At 44.9% G+C, this 24,521-nt stretch overlaps 1 protein-coding gene across 2 annotated transcripts in view; it reads left to right on the top strand.

Annotated features, from left to right (window-relative positions):
- Positions 1–1,480: 1,480 nt before the first annotated feature.
- SKI (SKI proto-oncogene) overlaps positions 1,481–24,521 on the top strand; it is a 78,986-nt gene continuing 55,945 nt past the window's right edge. For both annotated transcript variants that reach the window (XM_040427490.1, XM_040427482.1), the window contains exon 1: positions 1,481–2,918. In XM_040427490.1, the coding sequence (XP_040283424.1) occupies positions 1,998–2,918 (921 nt within the window). In that variant the 5' untranslated portion in view covers positions 1,481–1,997. The remainder of the gene's footprint in view (positions 2,919–24,521) is intronic.

The raw sequence follows: 24,521 nt of genomic DNA, 5'->3' as shown, positions 1-24,521 counted from the left end.
GAGACTGTCAGCTCTTATGGTCGGGAATTTCTCGTACCTTGTTACAATTCATAGTGCAGATGGCTGATGGATAGTTAATAACGTAAATAACCGCATGTAAATTATTATTTTTATTATTATTTTACGCACGTATATAGCGCTGACATATTCCGCAGCGCTTTACAGATATGATCATTGTCTCCAATGGAGCTCACAATCTAAGTTCCCTATCAGTGTGGGAGGAAAAACCACGAACACGGAGAGAACATACAAAATCCGCACAGATGTTGTCCTTGGTCGGACCCCAGCGCTCCAGAACCAACGAGGTGGTGAAGGTGAAGAGACCGGCGTTTTGGCTTTCCGTTTGTGAGATCCGTTCAGGGCTCTCCAAAACGGATCAGTTTTGCCCTAATGCATTCTGAATGGAAAAGGATCCGCTCATCAGTTTGCCTCCGTTCCGTCTCCATTCCGCTCTCTTCGTTTTCACTGACACAATAGAAAACGGATCCGTCCTGACACACAATGTAAGTCAATGGGGACGGATCTGTTTTCACCGACACAATCTGGCACAATAGAGAACGGATCCGTCCCCCATTGACTTTCAATGGTGTTCACGACGGATCCGTCTTGGCTATGTTACGGATAATACAAACGGATGCAGACGGTTGTATTATCTGAACGGATCCGTCTGTGCAGATCCATAACGGATCCGTCTGTGCAGATCCATGACGGATCCGCACCAAACACGAGTGTGAAAGTAGCCTAATGCGTTTTGCACGCGCGTGATAAAAAACTGAATGTTTACAAACAACATCTCTTAGCAACCATTCGTGAAAAACCATCCTTTTTTTGCGTTCGCATTGCACCCGCGCGAAATAATCGGTCGTGTGAAAGGGGCCTTAAGGCTCATGCACATGGCCGTTTTTTTTTTTTCTGCGTATCCATTGTAACAATGCCTGTCCGAAAAAACGGACAAGAATAGGACATGTTCTATTTTTTTTGGCAGAATGGATATGCGGACATGCCGACGCAGAATGCACACTGAGTCATTTCCCGTTTTTTTCTGTTCTGCCTACGGACCTGTAAAGAAAAACAAAAAAAATTTAATAAAATTCGTATCACCTAGATTTACACAGAACATTCATTTAAATAAACCACGTAGAAATTTTTTTAAATATATGACCCGAAAACAAACGCAACAACCTGGGGACACCATAAACCACAAGAAAACAAACAAAATAAGGAGAAGCCTGAGAATTACCCACAAAAAACCCCTCTGAGGTCAAGAAGCCACAGATGAGAACGATTACCTGACTGAACCTCCCGCCGTCTAGTCTTTCTGCTTCGCCCTCCCGCCTCACCTTTTCCTTCTTCTCCGCTCTCACAACCGCAAGATTTACCTTCCTTTCCACAGACAATTTTTTTTCCGTTTTGCAGTAAGAGGGAAAAAAAAAAAAAAAAAAAAACTCTTGCAGGAGGGAGGGTGTTCCTGGAAGAGCCAGCCCGGGGAGTTGGTCACATTCTTGGCTGGGATTCAATGACTGAGGCAGACACCAACAAACAGAGAGAGAGAAAGGGGGTGGAGAAGCCATAGGAAAAGAGGGGAGGGAGGGGACAGACACACACACGGGGGAGGAGGAGGCGGCGCTCAGGCACAGACAGACACAAGCCATGAGCTAAGCATTCCGGCTGGGTGCGTGCACGGGAGCGCAGCTCTGCTCCGACACCCAACTTTCCCAAGGTAACAACATGAAGACAAACTCCTGACAACTCGACCGCTGGAAACTACGTTATTATTGGGGCTTTTTTTTTTTTTTTTCCTCCTTGGTTTGACGTCACCGTCCCGACTCTTTCTGGTAGACAGGACACTTGGAGAAGAAGAGGAGTTTTGGGGGCAGCAGACAGTAGTGCCGGCCGGAGGACATGGAGCACTTGTAATCCCCCCCCATATCTTGTGGATCTGTCTTGTAAGTTGCTAAGAAGAAGAAAGATTTCTGCGACTTGTTACTTTTTCTCCAATGATGGAGGCTGTGAGCAGGAGCTTCCAGCCCCATCCAGGTCTCCAGAAGACCCTGGAGCAGTTCCACCTGAGCTCCATGAGCTCCTTGGGCGGCCCGGCCGCCTTCTCGGCGCGCTGGGCGCAGGATATGTACCATAAGAAGGAGAGCGGGAAGGAGCCCGAGTCCGTCCTGCAGCTGCCGGTGCAGCCCCCGCCCGTCATCCCCGGGGGGCCCCTCTTCATCCCGTCCGACCGCTCCACCGAGAGGTGCGAGACCATCCTGGAAGGGGAGACCATCTCCTGCTTCGTGGTCGGCGGCGAGAAGAGGCTTTGCCTCCCGCAGATCCTCAACTCCGTGCTGAGGGACTTCAGCCTGCAGCAGATCAACTCGGTGTGCGACGAGCTGCACGTCTACTGCTCCCGCTGCACGGCCGACCAGCTGGAGATCCTGAAAGTCATGGGCATCCTGCCCTTCTCGGCGCCCTCCTGCGGCCTCATCACCAAGACGGACGCCGAGCGGCTGTGCAACGCGCTGCTGTACGGGGGCAGCTACCCGCCGCGGTGCGCCAAGAAGGACGGGGGCGGCGGCGGCGTCCTGGAGCTGGAGGTGACGGAGAAGAGCTTCAGGGTCTACCACGAGTGCTTCGGCAAGTGCAAGGGGCTCTTCGTGCCGGAGCTGTACGGGAACCCGAGCGCCCCCTGCATCCAGTGCCTGGACTGCCGCCTGCTCTACGCGCCGCACAAGTTCGTGGTGCATTCACACAAGGCGCTGGAGAACCGGACCTGCCACTGGGGCTTCGACTCGGCCAACTGGCGGGCGTACATCCTGCTGGCCCCGGACTACTCCAGCGAGGACGAGCAGGGCCGGCTCGGGCGGCTGCTGGACGACATGAAGGACAAGTTCGACTACAGCAACAAGTACAAGAGGAAAGCGGCCAGGGTGAGTGGTCGGGGGCTGCTGTCTTCTGGTCTGTGTATGTGCTGTGTTCTCGGCTCTGGCAGCCAAGGGGTTAAGCCCTGGCGACCGCTGTGGGTCCGGTCCAGCCCGGCGATGACCGCCCCCGCGGGGTCCCTACAACTCCCATTCCGTTTACTACCCGACAAATGGATTTAACCCCCTGGCTGCCATGGTCGCTGTCACCCAGCGAAGGTAGAGAAAGTTTTTGTTTTTTTTCCCTTCTGGGTCCAGCCCGGATTTGGCGTCATGTATGTGTCTATAGGGGGTCGGAGGACCTTAATGTTGTGTGGACTACAACCCCCAGCGCGAGTCGGGAGAGCAGCCAAATTAGGGTGCACGCTGGGAGTTGTAGTTTCGCAGTGCTGGCTGTGTTTTGGTAGCGAGGGGTTAATGTGTGAGGCTTCTTGTCAGTACTGGGGTCTTCGGCCCCTCTCTCTCTCGCTCTTCTTTTTTTTTTTTTTTCTTCCTCCTATGGGTTAATTGCAGTTCAAGTTTGTTTGGGGGCAGCGAGGCAGAAGTTATTGGCCGCCATAAAGGTGTCCTTTGCTCTTGTCCGGGTTGTGGGCGATCAGGGCGACTTCCTCGTGTGCTGTTGTGAGAGGCGCTGACCTCCTGGTAACCTGTCACCTATGGGTGCTAGGAAAGTGACCCGCCTGTCGCCGGGCAGCAGTCAACAAACAGCCATCCTTTAAAGTGGCTTTTAGTGTGACCTGGTGACAACCCTGTGTCTTGCACATGGCTGTCATCTGATGCCCAACCTGCAGCCCTCCAACTGTGGCAAAACTACAACCCCCAGCAAGCCCGGACAGCGCACAGCTGTTGGGAGTTGTAGTTTTGCAACTGCTGGAGGGCCGCAGGTTGGGGGGCGTCCCTGATCTCAACCCTCGGGCAGGATTCTCTGCGGTTACAGCCTTTGCAGCCTCAGTCGGTTGGTTCTTTCTAGGAACGCCAGCCTCCTCACTTTAGGCACCTGCCGCCAGACTGCTGACTGTCTCCTCTGCATTGTGTGTGTGTAAGAAGTAGGAGCGGCGGGAACCAGGAGGGCCCCGCCACCCAGACTGACTGTCCAGACGCTAGCGGTTTTATTTCAGGCGTCTGGACTCCGCCATATGTGGATGCCAGTGTGCGTAAAGCTGGCACCGATCCGACTTAGTGGGCAGCACTTAAGGGCCTGGAAAGATGACATACTGCACTCCCGTCATTTTAATCCTTCCTGTGCTTTTTAATTTTATTTTTTTATATTTTATGTATAATTTATTACTAGCGCTAATGGCGGCGGGATTTTATTTGATATTTTTATCAGCGTACTTGGTTAACCCCTTCCGCTCTCATACATTCTGAAGAAACCAGTATTTTAATTGGTTAGAAATTCAATTGTAGTGGGGGAAAAAAAAAATAATTTACCAATTTTTCAGAAAGTAAAGGCGGGGAAGGGCTGTGCCTTTGTACCATTGAGTAACTGTACAGGTTTACATCCCCCGATCCGATCTGGCTATTCATCGCCGGTCGGCATGAAACGCGTGTGACGCTCTCGATTCTCCGGGCGGATAATAAAAGTTGCATTTACCAATCTCTACTTGGGAGGCCAATTAAATCACATTATTGCTTAACCCCCCCCCCCTCTCTTTTTTTTATTATTTTTTCCGCTCTCCTCCCCGTCCCCCCTCACTTATTATTAGTGAATAGCCTCCTTCCCAATTTCCCTAGGAGTTCCTTACAACTGTGTGTCAGAGCCATTGTGGCGATGTTAACATTAATGAGGCACATTATCTGTGATAGTTGGAGGTGGATGCGTTTTTAATGGCTTGTCTATCCCCGGCTAATCACGGATTGAGGTTGGAAGCTTTGAATAGCCTTGTCTGAAAGGACCGGCTTTTTTTTTTTTTTTTTGCGAGACTGGTTTGGGGAGGTGGGGGTTAACCCATTTGCAGCCAGACCTTAGTGTGTTTTGTGTGTGTTTTTATATTGCTTTATATATTTATATTATTTTCTTTATATATTTTAGATCCTTTTTTATTTTTATTTTTTTTGCACTTATATATATATTTTCAGTTTGAAATTGCGTTATTTGACATGCCGCGCACAGTGCAGACTATCTAAGTCGACCCCCCCCCCCCAACTCCTGACCTGATGAATGGGCCTCCCGAATATATATAACTTGTCAGACCTGCTTTGCCTGCACTTTTGCATGCCGCTATCTTGTGAATGCAGACTCTGCTCCCACAATAGACGGGTGTTTTTATTTTTTTATTTTTTTTCTATCTCCTAAGTCCAGTAGATCTTTGTGTGTTGTATGTGTACTCCCCACGCTTCACGCACGTAGTGGGGCGCTCGTCTCCTCGTCAAGGGTTGCTAAGTGACTGGTGTGCGCCAAGAATTTTTTCCTCGTGTGGATGGGCGTAGCGACAAATGGCGCACGTGTATGGCATCTCCATACAGTTATAAACGTGACATGCATCGGTTTGTCCAGCGCCATTGGCTTCTATAGGCTGAAGCAAGACTAAATTAGACCTGGTAATTGCTCCATTATAATATCTTTCAGACAGTTCTCCAATAGGGAGATGAATGAACTTGGGGGAAGGGGCTGCTGGTTCTAATTAGCCCTGGTCTGGACAATTCCTTGAATAAGAAATTTGCTGTAGCCACCCAACTTTTTTATTTATTTTTTCAATAGGTCTCGTGAAAGTACAACCCCCAGCATGCACCGACCAGCTATGGAGTTTCACGCCAGCTGAAGTCTTTATTCCTTTTTTCCTGCAGGGCGTCTCTTCAACTTTCTGTTTATCTCGATAGATCTAAATCTCATTTGGCTTTTCTCGCCCCCTGGGCATCTCCCCCCCCCCATTATCCATCTCTTCCTCTCTCTCCCTGGACTCTCTGCCTGTAAATGGCACTAGTTGCTCCTAGCCAGGCGCTCTTGAGATTAAATAGGATGGAAGCACTTACCCGGCCCATGTCTCATGTATTCCAGTAGCAGCACTTCAGAACAAATAGCAGAAACACGGCAAGATTGGCGGCAGCTGGCGCCACGAATGGCCATGCCACGCAGTTAATGGTGGCACAAGCCTTCCTCCCCCACCACCAAGGACATGGCGACAAATGGGAAGAAAGGTCTGATTCTGCACCTGGTGCGTCTGGTGGACCATTTATTGGTTTGATAACACACCAGATCTATCATGATATAGTCGGTCAAGTGTGTGGAGTTAGGTTTGAGGTAATCTCTTGATTGTGTAAGCGTTCCTCAGAGACCGGGGGAAAAAAAAAAAGTCACATCCTTTTGTGTGGTGTCTGCTGGAGCGTTGATAAAGGACCCCGATGCAGCAGACAGGATATCAAGTGTTAGGAAGCGTGGGTTAAATAGGGCATAGACGGCGGAGCTGGGCAGACGAGCACCTCCTGGAGTCATCTGCTGAATGCATCTCTGGATTCTTGGGTCCTCATGGGAACTGTGTCTGGGTCAGCTTCCAGAAATTTTGCCAATCGTTTGGACCAAGCGATTCATAGACTAAGTTCTGTTCGGTTGTTCATGGGAAAGCTGGGTGACCATCAGTATGTATCGCCTAGCTTTTCCAAGATAGCCTCCTGTTTGTGAAGCCTTCCTAGTTCTGGTGTGATGATACCATATGGCTTCCGGTTTGGTTCAGACCACCACGATGGCTGGAGAATTGATCACCCAGCTTTTCCATCCCCCCCCCCCCCTAGCTATGGCACAGGGCTCCCATATTGATCAGGTCAGGACGTTTGGACAGCTAGGTGACCACCAATAAGGCCGAAGACCAGCTATCCCAGGCTTCTTTCTAGTGTGTGGTGCTACCACATTGATTGGTTCAGGATGTTGGGACAGCTGGGTGGCAGAAGATGACATCTTAAGGACAGGTGGTCTGTATGTAAGTTTATGTATAATATATTACACATATACACAAAAATTCATAGATTAACTCCTTCCTCTCCATTTCTTTTTAAAACAGTTATCGGGTATTAGTCAACTATAGGGATTACTCAATGCAGTGGTGTCTCGAAACTGTTGAAAGCCAGACATCCTATTCCTGGGCTGCGGTGACGGCTGGTCGGTGACTTGGGGAGGGGTGTTAACAATGATTTCATCAGAATTGTGTATTATCCTAAGCACGCCCTTGTGCAGAGTCTGCACATTCTGTATACCTGAACAATAATAGGGTCAGACAGTGAAATTTTTTTTTTTTTTTGGAATTACCAAGAGCTTTAACCTCTTTCAGCCTGGAGCTCGCTATAATGTACGCCAGGGATGTGAACACCAAATCCGTGCATTCGATTTTGGTTTATTGATCCTTCTGGAGACCTAGTGCCGTCCACGTATCGATTGGCGTCGGTAGGAGATTATTGAATATTTCAGAAGTGGGAGGCTGTCGGATCTGATTTATTTATTTGTATATTTATGATATTGTCAGGGACCTGCAGCGTTAATCAGATTTATGCCGTTGCCTAATCTAAAAGTGGCTTCAACACCATTTTTCATTCTTTAATTATACAGGCACGGATATTAAATAAAATATGAGTTAAACTGAAATCACGCTGATTACGACAGGAGGGATAATTTTACCAGGCAGCTAAAACCACCAATTACTCTTGACGTGACAGACAGAGGGAACGGCTTTGGCTCAAAAGAGTGGCGCAGGCTCTTTGATTCCATAGAGACTCATTGATGTGCCGGTGGAGGCCTTTACCAATGTGAATGGCTTCATGGCCCACTCTGATGGTCCCATGGCTTTGTATGTGTTTGTATCTATTATAAGGCTGTGTAAGTTTCCTCCTGGAGGTCTCAGATTTTGACCAAACTAAACATGTTCTGGTCATGTGGACTTTCGTCTGTCCATACAGGTGTCAATGGAGGATTTGCATGTTGGGTCTTGCAAAGGCGCAATATCTCCTAAGTTCTGGAAGCAGTTTTCTATAAGGGAAGTTTTTCCACCCACCCAAGTGTACCTCTATGGGAAGTCTGACTTCCCGATCCTTGCTTGGAATTTACTTGTCTGGAGAAGCTGATGAAGATTGGCAGAACCTCCAGATTCATTTCCAGAACTCTTAATTTTAACATTCAGATCTCTAAGCATTTGGCTTCTTTCAAGTCACCCCCCCACCCCCACACTATTCTGGTCAGCAATACCATGTAGACCTTATCCCTATAAATGGTTAATGAGGAGAGTACAATGGTTTTAGTGATTATATATATTTTTTCTTAGCTTATGTCGCCTGCAAAGAATGCCAAGCAAAAACAATACCGCCAACCTATCCAGTTCCACATTCACTTCTTCGCATGTGGACAAGGTGTATTATTTCAGCCTAATCTCGGGGTTTAACCGGCAGATCAATACAAGCATTATAGAAAATAAAAATCTAAATCCCCCATGAAAACCTAACAAAGATTGGGTAAATATAACTGCTAAGCCTTCTGCACCCATTCACCCCTCCCCTCGCCCGCTCTAAGCCATTCATCCCTTCCATATCTGCGCTGTAGGCTGTTTACATCAACCCCCACCCCACCCAAGACTTCTTTCTCCCACTTTTTAAGCAACCAAACAAAAGACTTGGAGAGTGACTGAAGGAACTTGAATTTCAGGCTGCGGCCGCGGAGGATGATTGATTTAATATTAAACAGGTGTGTGGAATGCGCTCGCTCGTGTCTGGTCATGACCAACTTGACAGACTAAACAGCGCTGTACCAATGTAACCCAAACCCCTTTCTGCCAAGTGGGCTCTCGGTCCAGTCACTGGGGCGGGGGAGGAGGATCTGGCAGTGTCATGAGTGTTCCCGCATTCCTAGAAAAGGCCATTTGCTAGGAGGGCAAAGTTGAATGCTAAGTAAAGCCTGCAGTGGCTTATCTCTGTCCCAGCCAGTTGCAACACCTCACGTGGGACCTTGTAGCTGTTATCAAAGGCTTGGGGACAAGTCTCACCCTACAGCGACATAGATTTAACAGTGGAAGTAAACTGTGACTGAGAGGTGCGGTCAAAGCGGACACCTCGGCAGGTTAATTAGAATTGAATGAGGTCGTGTGTCGAAGAGGAGCTAGAGTCAATAGATCGGGGGAGGACTTTATTCTGCAAATGCTCCCTCACTTTAGTTAGAAGTGGTCTTTAATTGTCAGCATCTGCCCGATCCTGCAACGGCAAAAGATTGCTCGATGAGCAGACGTAAAACTATCGCCGTACGATGAGTAAGTCCCCATGTGGGACAACGCGATGGTTCGATTGTATGGATTTCTGATTCGGTTCTCAGACACCAATCCATAGAGTCGTCTGATCGAGTGAGAATCATTATGTCTGTAGACCTAACACCTTTGAGTCTTTTGCTGTACAGTCTGGCAGTTTTATGCAGACTAGAAGACTGGAAGGGTCCTGGCCAGGGGAACGAGGTTATATCTGGTGGTTCTTAAGGGATTTAACTTCATCTGTAGGATATCACTATCCAGAAGAAGGTCTACTAATCATGATGCAGCAGGCGTAGCGTACTGTAGGTTGCCCTCCTGTAAACGTACCAGCCTTACTGCAGTATAGGAACTTCTTTTTTTTTTTTTTATCTCTCCTCCTGTTCTGCTGCATTGCATCGTGGGATTTCAGTTTCTGCTGAATGGGCTGCTTGTCTAAGGGGGAGGAAGTAAGTTCCCTGTAGGATAGCTGCAGTGGGGGGATGTCCTGTTGTATATGCAAAGCAAAGTATTTTCAAAAAAGAAGAGAAAAAAAAGATGGTACGGGAGGATCTCCCTGCATAGATCTAGTGGTATCATACACCTAAAGAGCAGCTGCAAGATGTATCTAGTATGGGTTCTTCTTTCTGTGAGGGACCTGCTTGGTTCTCCGCTTCCTGGAGGCTAATGATTCATTGTGTTAGGCTACATGCACACGAAAGTATGTGTTTTGCGATCCGCAAAAAAACCAGATGACGTTCCGTACGGTTTTTTTGGCGCATCTATTATAATAATTCCTATCCTTGTCCGCAAACTAGAAAAAAATAGGACATGCACTATTTTTTTTTTTTTTGCAGGGCAACAGAACGGAGATACTGATGCTGTCCGCATTTTTTGCAGACCTGTTGAATGGGTCCGCATCCTATCCGCAAAAAAAACAAAAACGGAACGGACACAGAAACAAACAACGTTCGTGTGCATATAGCCTTATAGAGCAGAATTTAACAAATAAAGGGTCATTTAACTTTAGCTTAATAGGATATACTCTTAGCTTCTTATACTAATAGTTGGATCTACAGGGGTCCTTGAAGAAGCCAGAAGTTAAGAGGTCTTCAGTGCAGCCTGATGAAAGGAATTTGGTCAAAAATGGAGGCTCCTTTCAAAAGGGTCTCTGAAAACTTTTTTTTACATTCCCCCTCAGCCCCAAACAATTCCCTGGACAGGCTTTTTAAGGTTGGACTTTTGAAGTTTTTGAAGACCTAGTTTTTGCATAATCCTGTCTGAGTTTTTAACATCGCTGCCCTTTTTTGTTTTTCATGGTGCTATAGACCTTTGTCAGGAAGAGTACAGGTTTTTGGGATAGGCTCCACAGGCATTTGCCATTTTGTTTTGTTAATTCAGAGACTTGAATGGGGAGGGACTCTTCTTAAAAACTTTCCTTGCAGCTTATTCTTTACCGGGATTTACGTTTTACTATTCTAAAGGAAGGGGGGTTAAAATATCCCACCTTTTTTTGCGCTGTGGCCGTCTGCCCCGTTTTAATTATGCGTTTTAGACTGAGTGGTATGCAAATATAGTCAACTAAGTGGGAGGTTTTTAATTAGCAGTTGTAAGTTCATGTGCGAAGTGCCGCGACTTAATCACTTTTCACAGTTTTGCCGTTAATTTGTGAAGTTTTTGGTGGTTCTGAATGTCTAGGAAAGCTGTGAATTTCCTGTTTTGTGTGCATGCAGGATTTTTTTTCCCTTTCTTCAGCCCCGTTGGAATGCGTAGCGAGTGAAAATACAACCCTGATGACTGCGAATGGTTAATACTATCTGATGATGGATTGGTACAGATGCATAAATGTCTCTCCTGTGAGAAGGGCGCCAGCGAACTTTGAGAATGGTTCATTGTGCTGGGTTACAGTGTCTCTATAGAATCCAAGGTGTTAGCAGACGCATTGAGTGGATATGTTGTCTATCTATCCCTGGGTTGTAAGATTTTGCAGTGTGCCTCTGTGATTGATAAGTCTAGAGTGAATCTTGAGTCATAACCTGCAGTTTAATTAGTTCTTCTTTTTATGGGAAAACCTGGAAGATTAAAAAAGTAAAAATACTGTAAAAGTAGGCCTGTCTGGATTAATGTAATTCATGTGACTGAGCCTGGTATCTGTAGCCTTAGGAGGCAGCCGTTAAGAGCCCCAGCAACAGGCTGGTGTTTAGTAAGTTTTTGAAGTTCAAGTGTTCTTTGTGCAGCCATGGAGTGCAAAATCCACAAGACAAAAGAGTCTTGGGCCTCCTTTCTGGAATGCGATTTTTGTGCCTTCTAGAGTGTCCCTTGAAAGGCTTAGTGGAGTGGGACCTTGCAGTTAGATCATGACCTGTTGGCTAGAGAAGCTCTTACCCCTATGAGAATACATCTTTTGTATAGTGCCTACATATTTTGCCGCCTACACAAGGATAACAACCCTTATAGAGGATTGACTGAAGCATCTACCAACAATGTCACCGTAGAATAGGGCGAGATTGCTGACAAATAGACCAGGCGATCACTATTGACATCTGTGGCATTACAACAGTTCTTCACCACCAGTAGAAATTTGGTCCTTTTGGGTTTGAACAATTAGTCAACCAGTTTCAAATATTTGGATTTGCATAGTCCTAGTAAGACATTGGAAAATAATTGCCATTGTTGCAAAAGTTTTGATGACCAGCATCCTGATGGTTGAATAGGGGTGCGAATTGTGACATCTATGGCTGCCATTTGTAAATGAGGGTCTCGAAGCTTCTCTTCACCTCCACCTTTCCCTGTTGCCACACCACTCCTGTGAGATTCCCAGGGCCATGCCTCCTCACTGCTTTGATGCCTAGCCTTGAAATCTCGCGCATGCACCAGCGAAGTGAAGTTCTCTTGGGGTTGTTCCCACTCATTACTGCACGTGCGTGGGCTGTAAATGGATCAGAACGCCTTCATGAAGATGTGACTAATGTGTCGGTGGTTATATAATACATTATTAGTGTTTGTATTCTTGTCTTTGCCACTTCCTGTTTACAGAATCCCCGTTCCAACCTCCCGACGTCTCCTTCTCGTTATGACACTTGCATACGTATAACCGTTCCCAATGTAAACATCAAGTACAAGAATCCAAGGCCTGAGCCATCCAAGCTAAATATATATTTAAGGGTTCTTAAAGTGGCTGTGAATTACCTATTATTAATGTCTACTGCCGAAGGATGTATTAACGTGCCGCACGGAATGTGCCTCTGGACGTTTCCATCATGACCTCCGGTTGCGGCAGTTGCTTTTATAGAGAAATTTTTGTGCCAGTGTTGAATTGGTTTTAAGGTCCTTCTTTTAAAAAAAATTGTTGTCTAGGTATATCTTATGTTTTTATTAGACCTAGATTTCCTCAGGCAAATTCTCTTTAGGTAGGGATCTGAAAATATCTAGTTTGATCTTTCCATACTTGAGCTTTACATTTTTTTTTTTTTTGTGTGTATGTAGAAGGTGGGGGGGGGGGCTCCACTAGACTGGTTCACTTTGTAGACAAGGGCATTTACTTCAGAAACAGGATCTGTCGTCTTTGCTGCATCTGGGGAACACTTCCTGGACAGACATCAAATTACACTGCTTTGGTTTTGTGGCTTTTTTTTCTTTTCTTCTTCTTCCCCCAGTATTGAAGCATCCTTTCTATTGGGCTTAAGATAACAGAGAACTTGCAGGTCTACAAACGCCTTCTTCAGAGTGCACGTATGCTGAGGTCTTATTCTCACGGCTGAGTTTCTCTCCTAGGATGGAGATGGTGAATAATTTAACAAGTGCAGGCAGGGTTGTCTAGCGTAGCCACACTGTTAGAAATTCTCTAGTCAGCAGACAGCTAGTCTGGGCAGGCAGTGAGGAAACTTAGTCAATATTCCATCATCATCTTGCTGTTAACCGTTGCAGCGCGAGACGGTGGTGGGTGGAAGCACGAAGGCCAGAAAGCAGCTGTAGATCCCTTCATTTCTGGCCTGATGTTTAGTGTGTACTTGTAGACCTGAAGGGGTAGTCTTTTCATGGACCAGTGGCTTTAACTGGGTGAAGCCCAGAACTGGTGTCATTCCATTGATGAGAAACGTAACCCGTGACCTTTCAAGTGGTCCCAAGCCCTCATGGAAGGTTGTCGAAGCCTACAATGGCATTAGGTAGATAGATTCGCCCTCAATTCAAATGTACTATACCACTAGGTGTGTCCATGAAAGGTCCATAGAGATTGGGTACCAAAGAGCTATCCTGAAGGTGCTGCCACTGGCCTCCAATATCCACAGCTAGATTTTATTTATTTTTTTCTCCATAAACGTGCTAAAAGGCCGCTGACACATGGCCTGCTCACTGGCTTTGAATAGATCCCAAACATACTCGCCCTGTTTCAGACTTGTCAGAGGCACACAACCATCACCCTCTCTTTAACATCCCAGATGGTAAATAACAGCAGGAGATAGAAGGGACCGCATTGTCCCTTTTCTTATGCCTAATTTAAGTCCCTCACTGTCTGTCCATCTCTTTTCCAGTTCCTTTTCTTTTGCTCCTGACTCTTTCTCTAAATGATCAAATTAGGCTGTCTATTTGGATGTCTTAGGGGGGGTGCAGTGTGTTAAATGAATCTACCACACTCCAGAAAACCTGTATTAAACTTGCATTCTGCCTCCTGTTGGCTTTTGCCATTTGCACACTAATGCAGTTAAAAGCATTTTCTTTCAGTTGTGTGTGTTTTTGTGAAAGTCCTTTTTTATTTTTTTATTTATTTTTTTATTCTCCAAGTATAAAGTATTTTTTGGAGTCTGTGTTTTTATAAATCTGAGTGTAAGTGGTCCAGGGCCAAGGGAATATTGTACAGATGCGGTTTATTTTATATTATTTATTATAACTGTATATGTTAAACCCACAGGTGCGCCTATTGCAGACCCTTTAGGGGCCCCTCATGCAGATTCTGTCAAGTGATTTTTGGCACCGATTCTGCACTAAAAACAGCTGGGTGTCCACATGGAAACTATCTCCCATTGACCAGGCCAAGGAGGATCATGCCTTTTTCGGGGTGCAGTTGTGGCAATAAACCGCATCCTTCCATTGAAAACTATTGGAGGCTGTTTTTGCACGGCCGCCTGGTGATTTTTATTTATTTTATTATAAGTCTCACCAAATTTAGCTGACAAAAATATCTCATGTGAATGGTCCCAAGGGTTTAATGGTAGATTGGTTTATTTTTTATTTTTTCCCCCAGTGCAGATTTTGGTGCAGACTCCACGCCCAAAAAAGTTTGCATAACCTCTCCATTGACTTCACTGGGAAAACCTCTTGTTCATTTACACCATGTAGCTTTTTCTTTTTCCTGCTTGCAGTTTAAAAAACAAAAACAAAAAACAAAAACACAACGTGGATAACATAAGTGACATATATTCTTTCGCGGAGTGTGTTTGCGTCAGATCAACATCCAAACCTCCCACTGAAATAGGCCAGATAAAACTGCGTCAGAATATAACCGTAAAAACAAAAGCAAAAGGACAAGGCTGAAGCAGAACCGCACAGGAAAAAAACTAAACATACCCTTCATCTGCTGTGTGTTTTTTTTTTTTGTTTTTTTTTGAGACTCTTATTCTTTGCTTTTGGAGCTGGGTCAGGGTTACGTTCTGGTCAGTATTCTTTCCCCCTGTGGTCTGAGGCCCCTTATCCCTGCTGCCCTCAGAATGTCCCCTAGGTGTTAGGGGACCCTAGTTGTCACAGCATGCTGGATTTATGGTGGGATTTTCGCTACCCTTCCATGACCCGGAGTGATGCCAAACGCTGGTCACTGCTTTTCTTTCCAGCTTCACGCGATTGAATCCGAGTCCTTGGTGAATTGAAAAATAGAATGGATTAATGAATTCCCTGGGTGCAAGGGTGACCATCCCCTTTGTCTGCTTTTGTTTTACACTGTTGAATATTAATGAAAAGGGGGTGCAAGGCCTGGTTACAAGTCGCTGGTGCTTCAAAAGGTGACGGGGGAAGGGGCCACTTTTTTTTTTTTTTTTGCAGATATTGGCATTGATGAAAATGTGTCCGTCAGATTTTATTCTTCTCTGTACATGTGGTGACCAGAGCAGCTGTGTTGGCTTTCTATACCTCTTTTTTCTAGAATAACCAAGCAAATATATATATTATTTTATTTATTTATTTTTCCTGAACACTCTGCTATGGGTGCCCTTAGTACCTCTGTATAATAGAAGCTGGTTAAATTGGATGCTGGTATCTTGCACCTCCCATTTAACCTACATTTGTGAATTGTATTTGGCTACAAGTGACTTATTGACATGGAAAGGGGAATACAATCCCCTGCTTGTGTACAGTTGTGTTATGTGGGGACCTGGTTTATTTTTTTTGTGTATTCAGTTCCTTTCCTTTGTGAGACTTTTTTATCTTGCAAAGATTCCAATTTTTAAGCTTCATTCAGAACTTGGATCTGCCTGGTACAAGCCACTATTCTTTTGTTAAGGAAGTCCTCCCTTTCCTCCTACTCTCCACTTATGTTCTAGCTGGTGGGGACTTTTCCGCTTGCAAAGGAGGATTGTAGGAAGAAAAAAAAAATCCATGTAGACCGTGTTCACACAACCGTGGGACGGCTGTGCCCGATCCGCAAGATGCGACCAGTCAATGAGTCCGTCCTACGGTGGTGTGCATTCGGCCTTATTGTGGAACCATCTCTATCATCCCAGAAGCAATGCAGATTTCTCCTAAAGGTTGACCATACACATTTGGTAAAAGTAGGTTTGATGGTTGAACGACCGTGTCTGGTGAACGATCTTTCTGCCGTACACGTTTTCATCTATGATGGTCATTAGTCACTGAACTTGGCCATACATCTTCACCTGACGAAGGATGAATGATCTTTCAGGAAAGTTCTGTTACAGATCATTTGTTGATTAGGGACTATTGAACAAAAATGTTTAACCCAGTCAACTTCTTTGTACACAATGATGGTCTGTCATTGATCAGCTTAATCGTTTGTGGTTCATTTTTTTTACCCAACAAACCATCATTTTGGTTGAAAATTTTCTGGTTTGATCAACTTGGGATGCATTCACACGTCAGTATTTTTACCTTTCCAGATAAACGTTCCTGTTTTTTGCGGATCCGAAAATCTGGATGACATGAGGATGCTTTTAGCATGTCATCCGATTTTTTTCGACGGATCCATTGACTAGAATGTGATGACGGAACGCAAAATCGGACAAATAGTAGGACAGGGTATATATTTTTTTTTTTTTTCCAGGATCCGAATAACGGAACCCACGGAACGGAATCGGAGAGCATTGAAAATGAATGGATCCGCATAACGTTCCGTTTTTAATCGGAACGGATGCAGAACACCAAAACGGACGTGTGAATGGACCCTTACACAGTGTGTAACTAGCATGTATCGTGCTGAATGCTTTTAACTTTCTAGTAGTGTGGTCATGACTTAGATATTATTAGAGATCATAAATATCATCTTTAAAAAGACTAGTTTTTTAATGGCTTTAGATCTTTTTGGCCGCAGCATTACCAGTTAGCTCCGTACCTCAAGGCCTGATGTTTGCAAGCAGTCGAAAAATTTGTGTTTTTAGACCATGTGGGTCAACTGACTACCTTTTTAGATTTTGTAAACCAAAGATTTTAAAATAAAACTTTCAGCTAGTAAAAGTTAAAGGAAGATTTCGGTAACTTTGACGCAGACTTGGGAGGGGTGGGGTGGTGGGGATACTCCTGTAACAAGGCTGCTTCCTTCACGTCTCCTACAGGATGTAACCCAAGTGTCTGAAAATAACGTGAGAATGGTAAACAGAACTTAACTGCTCCCTTGGTAATCTGTCCCTCCTCCCATGTGCTGCGCTACGGAGATCTAGCGGGCTCCTTTTTTGTCAGCTTTCTAAAGGACTTTTCCATGACATTGGCAACAAGTCCTTTCATTTACAAAGCAGCTTGGGTATCTCCTATCTTCTTCTTCAGAGATGTCTAAAACCTCTTTGCTTCTCTTCATCTCCTTTGTTTGGTGCTCTATTCCTGATTAAAGAACTTCTCATCTAGAGGTGTAGTTACAGCAGTCAGGACTGAATTATACCATATAAGTTGCCGTCAAGGTGTTGGCCTGTATATTGGTTTTATATCCGTAGACCTCCGGTGTGGTCTCTCTGGCCCTGACTACTATTGTGCATTGAGAGCAGAGACATCCTCTTGGGCCTGGATCTTGTGTTGCAGCATCTGCAATCTACACAATGTCTATAGAGACAATGCAATCTAATTATGTAGCTTGCTTTAAAACCACTTGATAGTCTTACAAAGTTGCTTTAGCCAAGCTGCAGAAGAGTAATACTCATCTGGCCTGCGAATCCGACATCTGACGGATGTTCTTTGATAACAAGGCAGCTAGCTGTCTCCATGCTGTGTCTGCCCTAACTTCCTCTTTTATTAATATTGCTTGTATCAGCGGTGCCAGCACAAAGCTCGGTTTTTGGTCCACTGAATTTCTTGTAAATTTTTTTTTTTTAAAAAGGGGAAAAAGAAAGAACAGTTTCATAGATAGGTTTTTTTTATTTTTATTCTTGGACCACAAAGTCCTTTTTTATTTATTTTTAGCAGGCAATATATGGCTATCTTGGCAAAGGTAAAATTAGATCAGGTAGTTTGCTGGTTGTGGACATATAAAATCCCTTTTGCGTCATGCCAGGTTTTGTAACATAACCTTGTATAATACCATAGTGTCTGTACTAATGTAACCATAATTCCTTACCACCTTGTCCTGGGAGGACATGCAGGCCTGGGTTGCAGCCTATAGTGCGTTGCAATCCACTAGATAAACCTGCTTATCCACATGTGGCCAACAATACCCCTATGGAATCGCATTATTCGAAGACTATGAACCATGAGCTTTTCTTGCCTTGAAAAAGCTGTACCGGAGATGTAAAGGCTAGGTATCATGGAATGCTACCGTTTTTGTTTTTTTTCTGAACCAGTCATATTTTTTATTTATTTTTTGCGCTTTAATCTCCAGCGTATTTCCCTTTGCTAGTAAAGCTGAATGCATTGCGTTACATCGTGTTATTTTTAGATACATCTGCAGTGTTTGTCTTCACTTCACCTAGTCCTATCAAGCAAATATTGCTGTGTTGTAAAGGGAGATTGTACATTCTGTACGGTTGTGAGCGAACTACGCAGTACGGGTGCTTAGTGTACAGATTAAACGTTAACTACAACCCGCTGTTATCTGTGACCTCAATGGGTCTTTGGTTCTAGCCGGTGCCTTTATGAAAATTGCACTTCTGTCGTCTGCATAGTGGCGGATCATTAGCGGTCACAAGTTGTATACAGCAGCCCAGCGGTTCGTTGGCACCGTCGTCTTGAAATATTAGGGATTTGATACCATCTCCCTGGCATTTTGTATGGTCTTCTTCTCCAGATTTCCTCCTCCAAGCCAAAAACGTTGCTTAAGGCTCGTTTCACACTGGCGGCATAGGTCTGACAGACTGTTTTCACGGTGAACAGAGATCCAGAGAGCTCCAGCAGGGCTAGAGGTTAGCAGATGTGGTCCGGCGGAGATCTGGCCGCAAGCCGGCAAATATAACAGCCTGCTGGAGCTATTGCGCAAGTGTGAAAGCCTAACCCAGCCCTACAATCGAATGTGTATTTAGAGCTTCTGACTGTATTATGTCGAAGAAGTGAAGATCGGCAAATTTAATTTTCACCCAATCCTCTTTATCTCCAGGATAAGCCACCGCCTGGCAGCAGTCTTCTTGCTACTCGTTAAAAAGACACACTCGGCCAAACCATGCTTGTATGTGTACGAGGGGAAGTAATGGTTGACAGATTGATCATTCGGCCGTCTGCTATTGAAGATGTATGGCCACTTTTTAGGGTACGACCACTTGGTCAGTTTTCTGCATGCGGTTTTGGAGGCCAAAACTAGGAGTGAATTAAAGAGAAGTATTATCCGTCCTTTTTATAATAACATAGTAACATAGTACATAAGGCCGAAAAAAGACATTTGTCCATCCAGTTCAGCCTGTTATCCTACAAGTTGATCCAGAGGAAGGCAAAAAAACCCTGTGAGGTAGAAGCCAATTTTCCTCACTTTAGGGGAATAAAAAATTCCCTCCCGACTCCAATCAGGCATCAGAATAACTCCCTGGATCAACGACCCCTCTCTAGTAGCTATAGCCTGTAATATTATTACACTCCAGAAATACATCCAGGCCCCTCTTGAATTCCTTTATTGTACTCACCATCACCACCTCCTCAGGAAGAGAGTTCCATAGTCTCACTGCTCTTACCGTAAAGAACCCTTTTCTATGTTTGTGTACAAACCTTCTTTCCTCCAAACGCAGAGGATGTCCCCTCGTCACAGTCACAGTCCTGGGGATAAATAGATGATGGGATAGATCTCTGTACTGTCCCCTGATATATTTATACATAGTAATTAGATCTCCCCTCAGTCGTCTTTTTTCTAACGTGAATAACCCTAATTTTGATAATCTTTCAGGGTACTGTAGTTGCCCCATTCCAGTTATTACTTTAGTTGCCCTCCTCTGGACCCTCTCCAGCTCTGCTATGTCTGCCTTGTTTACAGGAGCCCAGAACTGTACACAGTACTCCATGTGTGGTCTGACCAGTGATTTGTAAAGTATGTCTCTCCTTTTATGATCCACTCCTGATTTTTGGCTTCCTAAACTGCTTGCAGAAACCTGACTGTGTGGCCGTACCCTTAGGTTACCAGATGAATTGTTTGTGTTTTGTAGTAATATTCAGTAGGTTTCATACAAGCAAAGAATACCTACTTTGGACACCCTTTTTTTTTATTTTTATAAAAGTCCTCTCAATCTGGGTTACAAAAGAAGTGAATACACATTTGTTTTCTTGCAACTTTTTTTTTTTTTTTTCATGAAACCGTGGACACACCCAGATTTGTGTTGTGACTGTAGTGGTGACACAGGACTTTTTACATTGTTAAGTGATCTAGATGCTTCCAAAGCAGAGGCATGGATTACTACTACTCTGTTTGGGGAGGTGGCGTGGTAGGTAGTCTTTAGGCTGGGTCGCTGACTGTGAAGTGGTCACTGTTTTGCACACAAAAGAAATAGCTTGGGCACGATCAGGCCAGGTTACAGCTGTTGACTGAGTTGGCGGTGGCCTGCCGAGTTCAGGGGAACTATTGTTTGTCCAGTCTCTTGTGTTGAGTTGGAAATGTGACAGACTATAGCTGTCTGCACATCACATGAGGCGTAGGGCTTGACCTGCCAACTGTGGGCAGGTCAGTGTGACAGAGCCCACATTGCTATCACAAACTCTGATTTCTTTCCAGGCGAGCAGTGGCCAAAATAAAATGTTTGAGTTGCAGCCTAGTTGATCTGGAGGAAATAACTTTCTTCTCGTCATTGCTGTCTTACCTTGAAGTTATTGAGTTTCTTCTTCCTTTTTTTTTCGCCCCCCACCCCCCCCCCCCCCCTTTCCTTTGACGTTGTAGCTTGTGTCTGAGACTTTTTGTTGCCACACACACTCCTTCCTGAATGTCTCGCCGTCTCTGATCTAATCCTAGCAAGTTCTTGTGTGGTTTTTAAAGGTGTCATAAAACACATCCTTGTGTATAAAATGGCAATCTTATGTTTCATAACACAATAATGCATGCTCGCTATTTATGACACACATTTCAAACTCTCTCCGCCTGCCCTTGTAAAATGGAAGAGCCAGCTACTCGACTTTCAACCGGACTTAAAATTTCATATTTTAAGGGTGTGTGACTGAGTCCTAAAACTTGGAGACTGGTGGTCTGTGTTTGCCGTCTGGTTATTGCAGGGCTTATGTCGCGTCACATCTATTACTGTGACTCTGTTATAGCTGTGGCATTGCATTGGATCATAGTGTACGCCCCACTGAGGCAAAAGTGGCTCCAAACAGTGCCTCCATATGGTGCTGCTTTGCGCAGCATGAAATCGGAAGCATACGGAGGTATGAGAAGGCCTGTCAGAAGTCTACAGACACCTTTAATTACATCACGCGAGATTTTATGAGGTCCTAACTTGCCCGTGTCCTTCAGCTGATTTGGTAGTCCTATAGTACATCGACCTAATTCTTGAGTTTGTGATTTACGGCCTACAGATTGATATAATTTTGCGGCTAATCTACTTCTTGGCTATGACTTGGTTACATCCCCTTTCTAACACAATGGTTAGACTTTAATAAAACCTACGCAGCAACTGTCATGTCTTCTCCATCTCCCTGAAGCTCAGATGATGGCAACAGAATGCAGGATCCTGCCTGTAGCTGGAAGTGATTTGTGCTCGTAGCCTGGCCTTTCCAAGAGCTCATTTATACTGGAACAAATCGTATAAGACAATGCTTTAGGATCCAGCTGGAGGAGGTTTCTAAACTAATGCAGCATCAGCGAGATGGAAATAAGGTTGAGAAAGTGGAAAAAAACATTTCTTCTCTCAAAGCAAAACAGTGTTATGAAGCCTCTATCGCTAGGTCGGTTAATGTGGGAGGAACCTTTGTTGATAGACTTGTAAGCAAAAGAAATGCTTGTATCAAAAAATTTGGACGCGGTGTTATTCTTGTGCATAGCGTAACTGACCATTGATGAGCCTATAGGATAATGTATATAAGTCTGTTACCTATGCATATTCTTGATGAGGTTCCTGCGCTTACTGGTCTCCATGAATGATAATTTCCAGCTGAGTAGAGAAGATCAGACAGAACATGTGTGCTTGTGGTAAGCGGAGGATGATTAATGACCCCTTCATTTTTTAATGCTCCTTAAAGTAGAAGAGAAGTTGGATTGATCGCCAAAAATATGTCTAGCCAACCTTTTTGTGTTCTCTGTGGCACTGACTGAGGGACACCTCTGTTTATGTAAATCTATCTGATCTTTGGACTGTTCCTTAGGGATTCAGCTCCTCAAAAACATGAAAGTTTTCCTTCCAACAGCCGTGTGTCAGATGGCGAACTGTTAATTAAATTACCAACAGCACATTGCTCAAGGTCCACAAAGGTATTGAGCTATTCTGTCAGCAGGCTAGCATCTGGAGGTGAAGTCGTCGTTTAATAGCCTGATCTAATTCATCAAGTGTCTTCACAATAAGTTTGCGTAGTTCTCAGAAGATGATGCTTCCAGCCTCGGTATGTTGAAGGGTTTGGCCTCTTTAAAAGAATCTAGGCTGAATGGGTGTGCAAGTCCATGCTGTGCCTCAGTAATTTGACGTGTGCCTTTCATCTCACCTGAGCGGCTTGTCACAAGGCCCCAGGCTGCCCTTCCCCTAGATATCCCTCCTCCACATGCAGCACGTCCATGGGAACCAAAATGGCGCTGGTTTGGACGGACTACAGTCCAGCACCTATGCAGATCAGTATGTACATGGGTATTAAAGCAGTCAAGTGATTAAAATACATGAAACACACCCCCTCACCCCCCCCTTCCTATTTTGGTTTCCTGCGGTAGGATGTTTATATAGCCGGGTAATGGGCAGAAGGTGTCATGAACACTAGAGATGAGCGTTTCCGTTATGCAGGGGAGTCCTCTCCTGCATAACGGAATGGGGACAGATCCGTTTTGCAGCCCATGGACTTCTGTTATGACTGAATGAATAACGGAATACCTCTAAAGGCATTCAGTCATAGAATTGCGTTATGGTCCGTGGTAACGGAATCCATAACGCAATTCACCTTTTCCCAGTAAACAAAGCGTGAATGAATTTCAAAATATGAAATTCACTCATCTCTAACACCTCAGGCGAGCTGAAAAGTATGTGTCCGATTACTGTGGCCCAACATGGCCTGGCGTTGCCTGTTCAGCCTGGATTCTTTTATAGTGGTCAACCCCTTTTTTAAAGCATTATGGGACTATTTATCAAAACCAGTGTCATGAAAAACTGGCCTAGTTGCCCATAGCAACCAATCAGATTCCATTTTTTTATATCTCAAATGTGGAATCTGATTGGTTGCCATGGGCAAGTAAGTCAGTTTTCCCTTATGCCAGTTTTGACAAATCTCCCCCTTTTTGTATTTTTGTACCCTTTCTCCACCTGCCTTTTGCAGATCTGGTTAGATTACGTAGGGTCAACTGTGTTGTAGGATGGCGCTTATTCTCTGCGGCATGACCTTTGGCACAATGAAAAGCCATATCCGTGCTTCTCGTACGCCTCTGACGCCCAGTAGTTTTATAAGTCTTCCGCATCAGCTTATGCAACAGTCTTCTGAGCGGGAAGGGGTCATTTGAGGCAGCTGTCTCAATCTGGCAGCTTTCTCATCTCCTCTCCGAGGCTGTCTGGGAGGATTTGTTCTGTTTCGTTTTCAAGGGGCACATTGAGGCAGTTATGAGGATTAGCGTTAAAACAAAAGTTCGTTTCATCGTTTCATTTTTTTTCCCCCTTCCTCTCTTGGTCTTGGCTTGCTGTAAGACATTCCCATTTCAATAACTGACTTAAACGCTCTGCGTTGCAGGCCACCTTGTGTTTTTTTTTTTTTTTCCATTCTTTTTCTCCTTCCTTTCAGTCCATCAAGATCCGTATTCATCTAGGCACATGCAGTTCTTTATTATGCATAGGGGTAAAAAGTTATTGCGCCACACGCATTTTGTGTCTTCCTGAAACACTCCTTGCCATGGGTGACGGCACTATGATTTCCCCCCCATCAAGTTTAGGATGGGCCTCCACACCCACTCCTACTATCCACTTCCACTCTGGCTATACCCCAACCCAGTCGCTCCATCATTCAGCACTTTATTAAAACTCCCAGGAAAGAGGCCTCACACGGTAGACAGGAAGGTTTTGTGGAGTATAATTAAATCTAAAGCTGCTTTAGGGATTAACAGGTCCACCGAGGTAACCATCACTTCCTCTGCCACAAGGAAACGTGCTCGTACTTCGGCAAGCCGTAGTCTAAATGGGAGCAAAGGGTCGGAGAGCTTTACATCACTACTGCCCCGACGATGCAGAGGTGGGGGGGGATAGCTGCTTGCTCTGTCTTGCATTTTGTCTTCTGTAACTAGAGTAACAATAGACATTTCACCCTACGGGACCTTCGGCATTTGATCTAATTTCTAAGAGCCTTGTCGGCCCTTTGGGAATTGTAACCTATGATTATGGTGATTTGCGGAATGGCCTGTCACTTGTCAGCCCAGCGGTGCGATTGACATGCAGGTGGCGGAGAGAGGATGCATGTGTTGCGTTGTCGATTTTTAGCTTAATTTTGTCTACCCCCTCAAAGGATGATCAGATTTTTGGTCTACAATTTAAGCAGTGCATCGTGTGTAGTAAGCAAGGACTTTAGGCTAGGTCAGGGATGGGAAAACTGCAGCTCTCCAGCTGTTGTAAAACTACAACTCCCAGTATGCCTAGTCTGTCTACAGCTATCAGCCTACAGCAGGGCATGATGGGATTTGTAGTTTTACAACAGCTGG

This window comes from Bufo bufo, chromosome 1 (assembly GCF_905171765.1).
Source record: "Bufo bufo chromosome 1, aBufBuf1.1, whole genome shotgun sequence".
Taxonomy (NCBI): Eukaryota; Metazoa; Chordata; class Amphibia; order Anura; family Bufonidae; genus Bufo; species Bufo bufo.
Note: the sequence above shows the minus strand (reverse complement) of the source record. Positions and strands in the feature narration are given on the sequence as shown.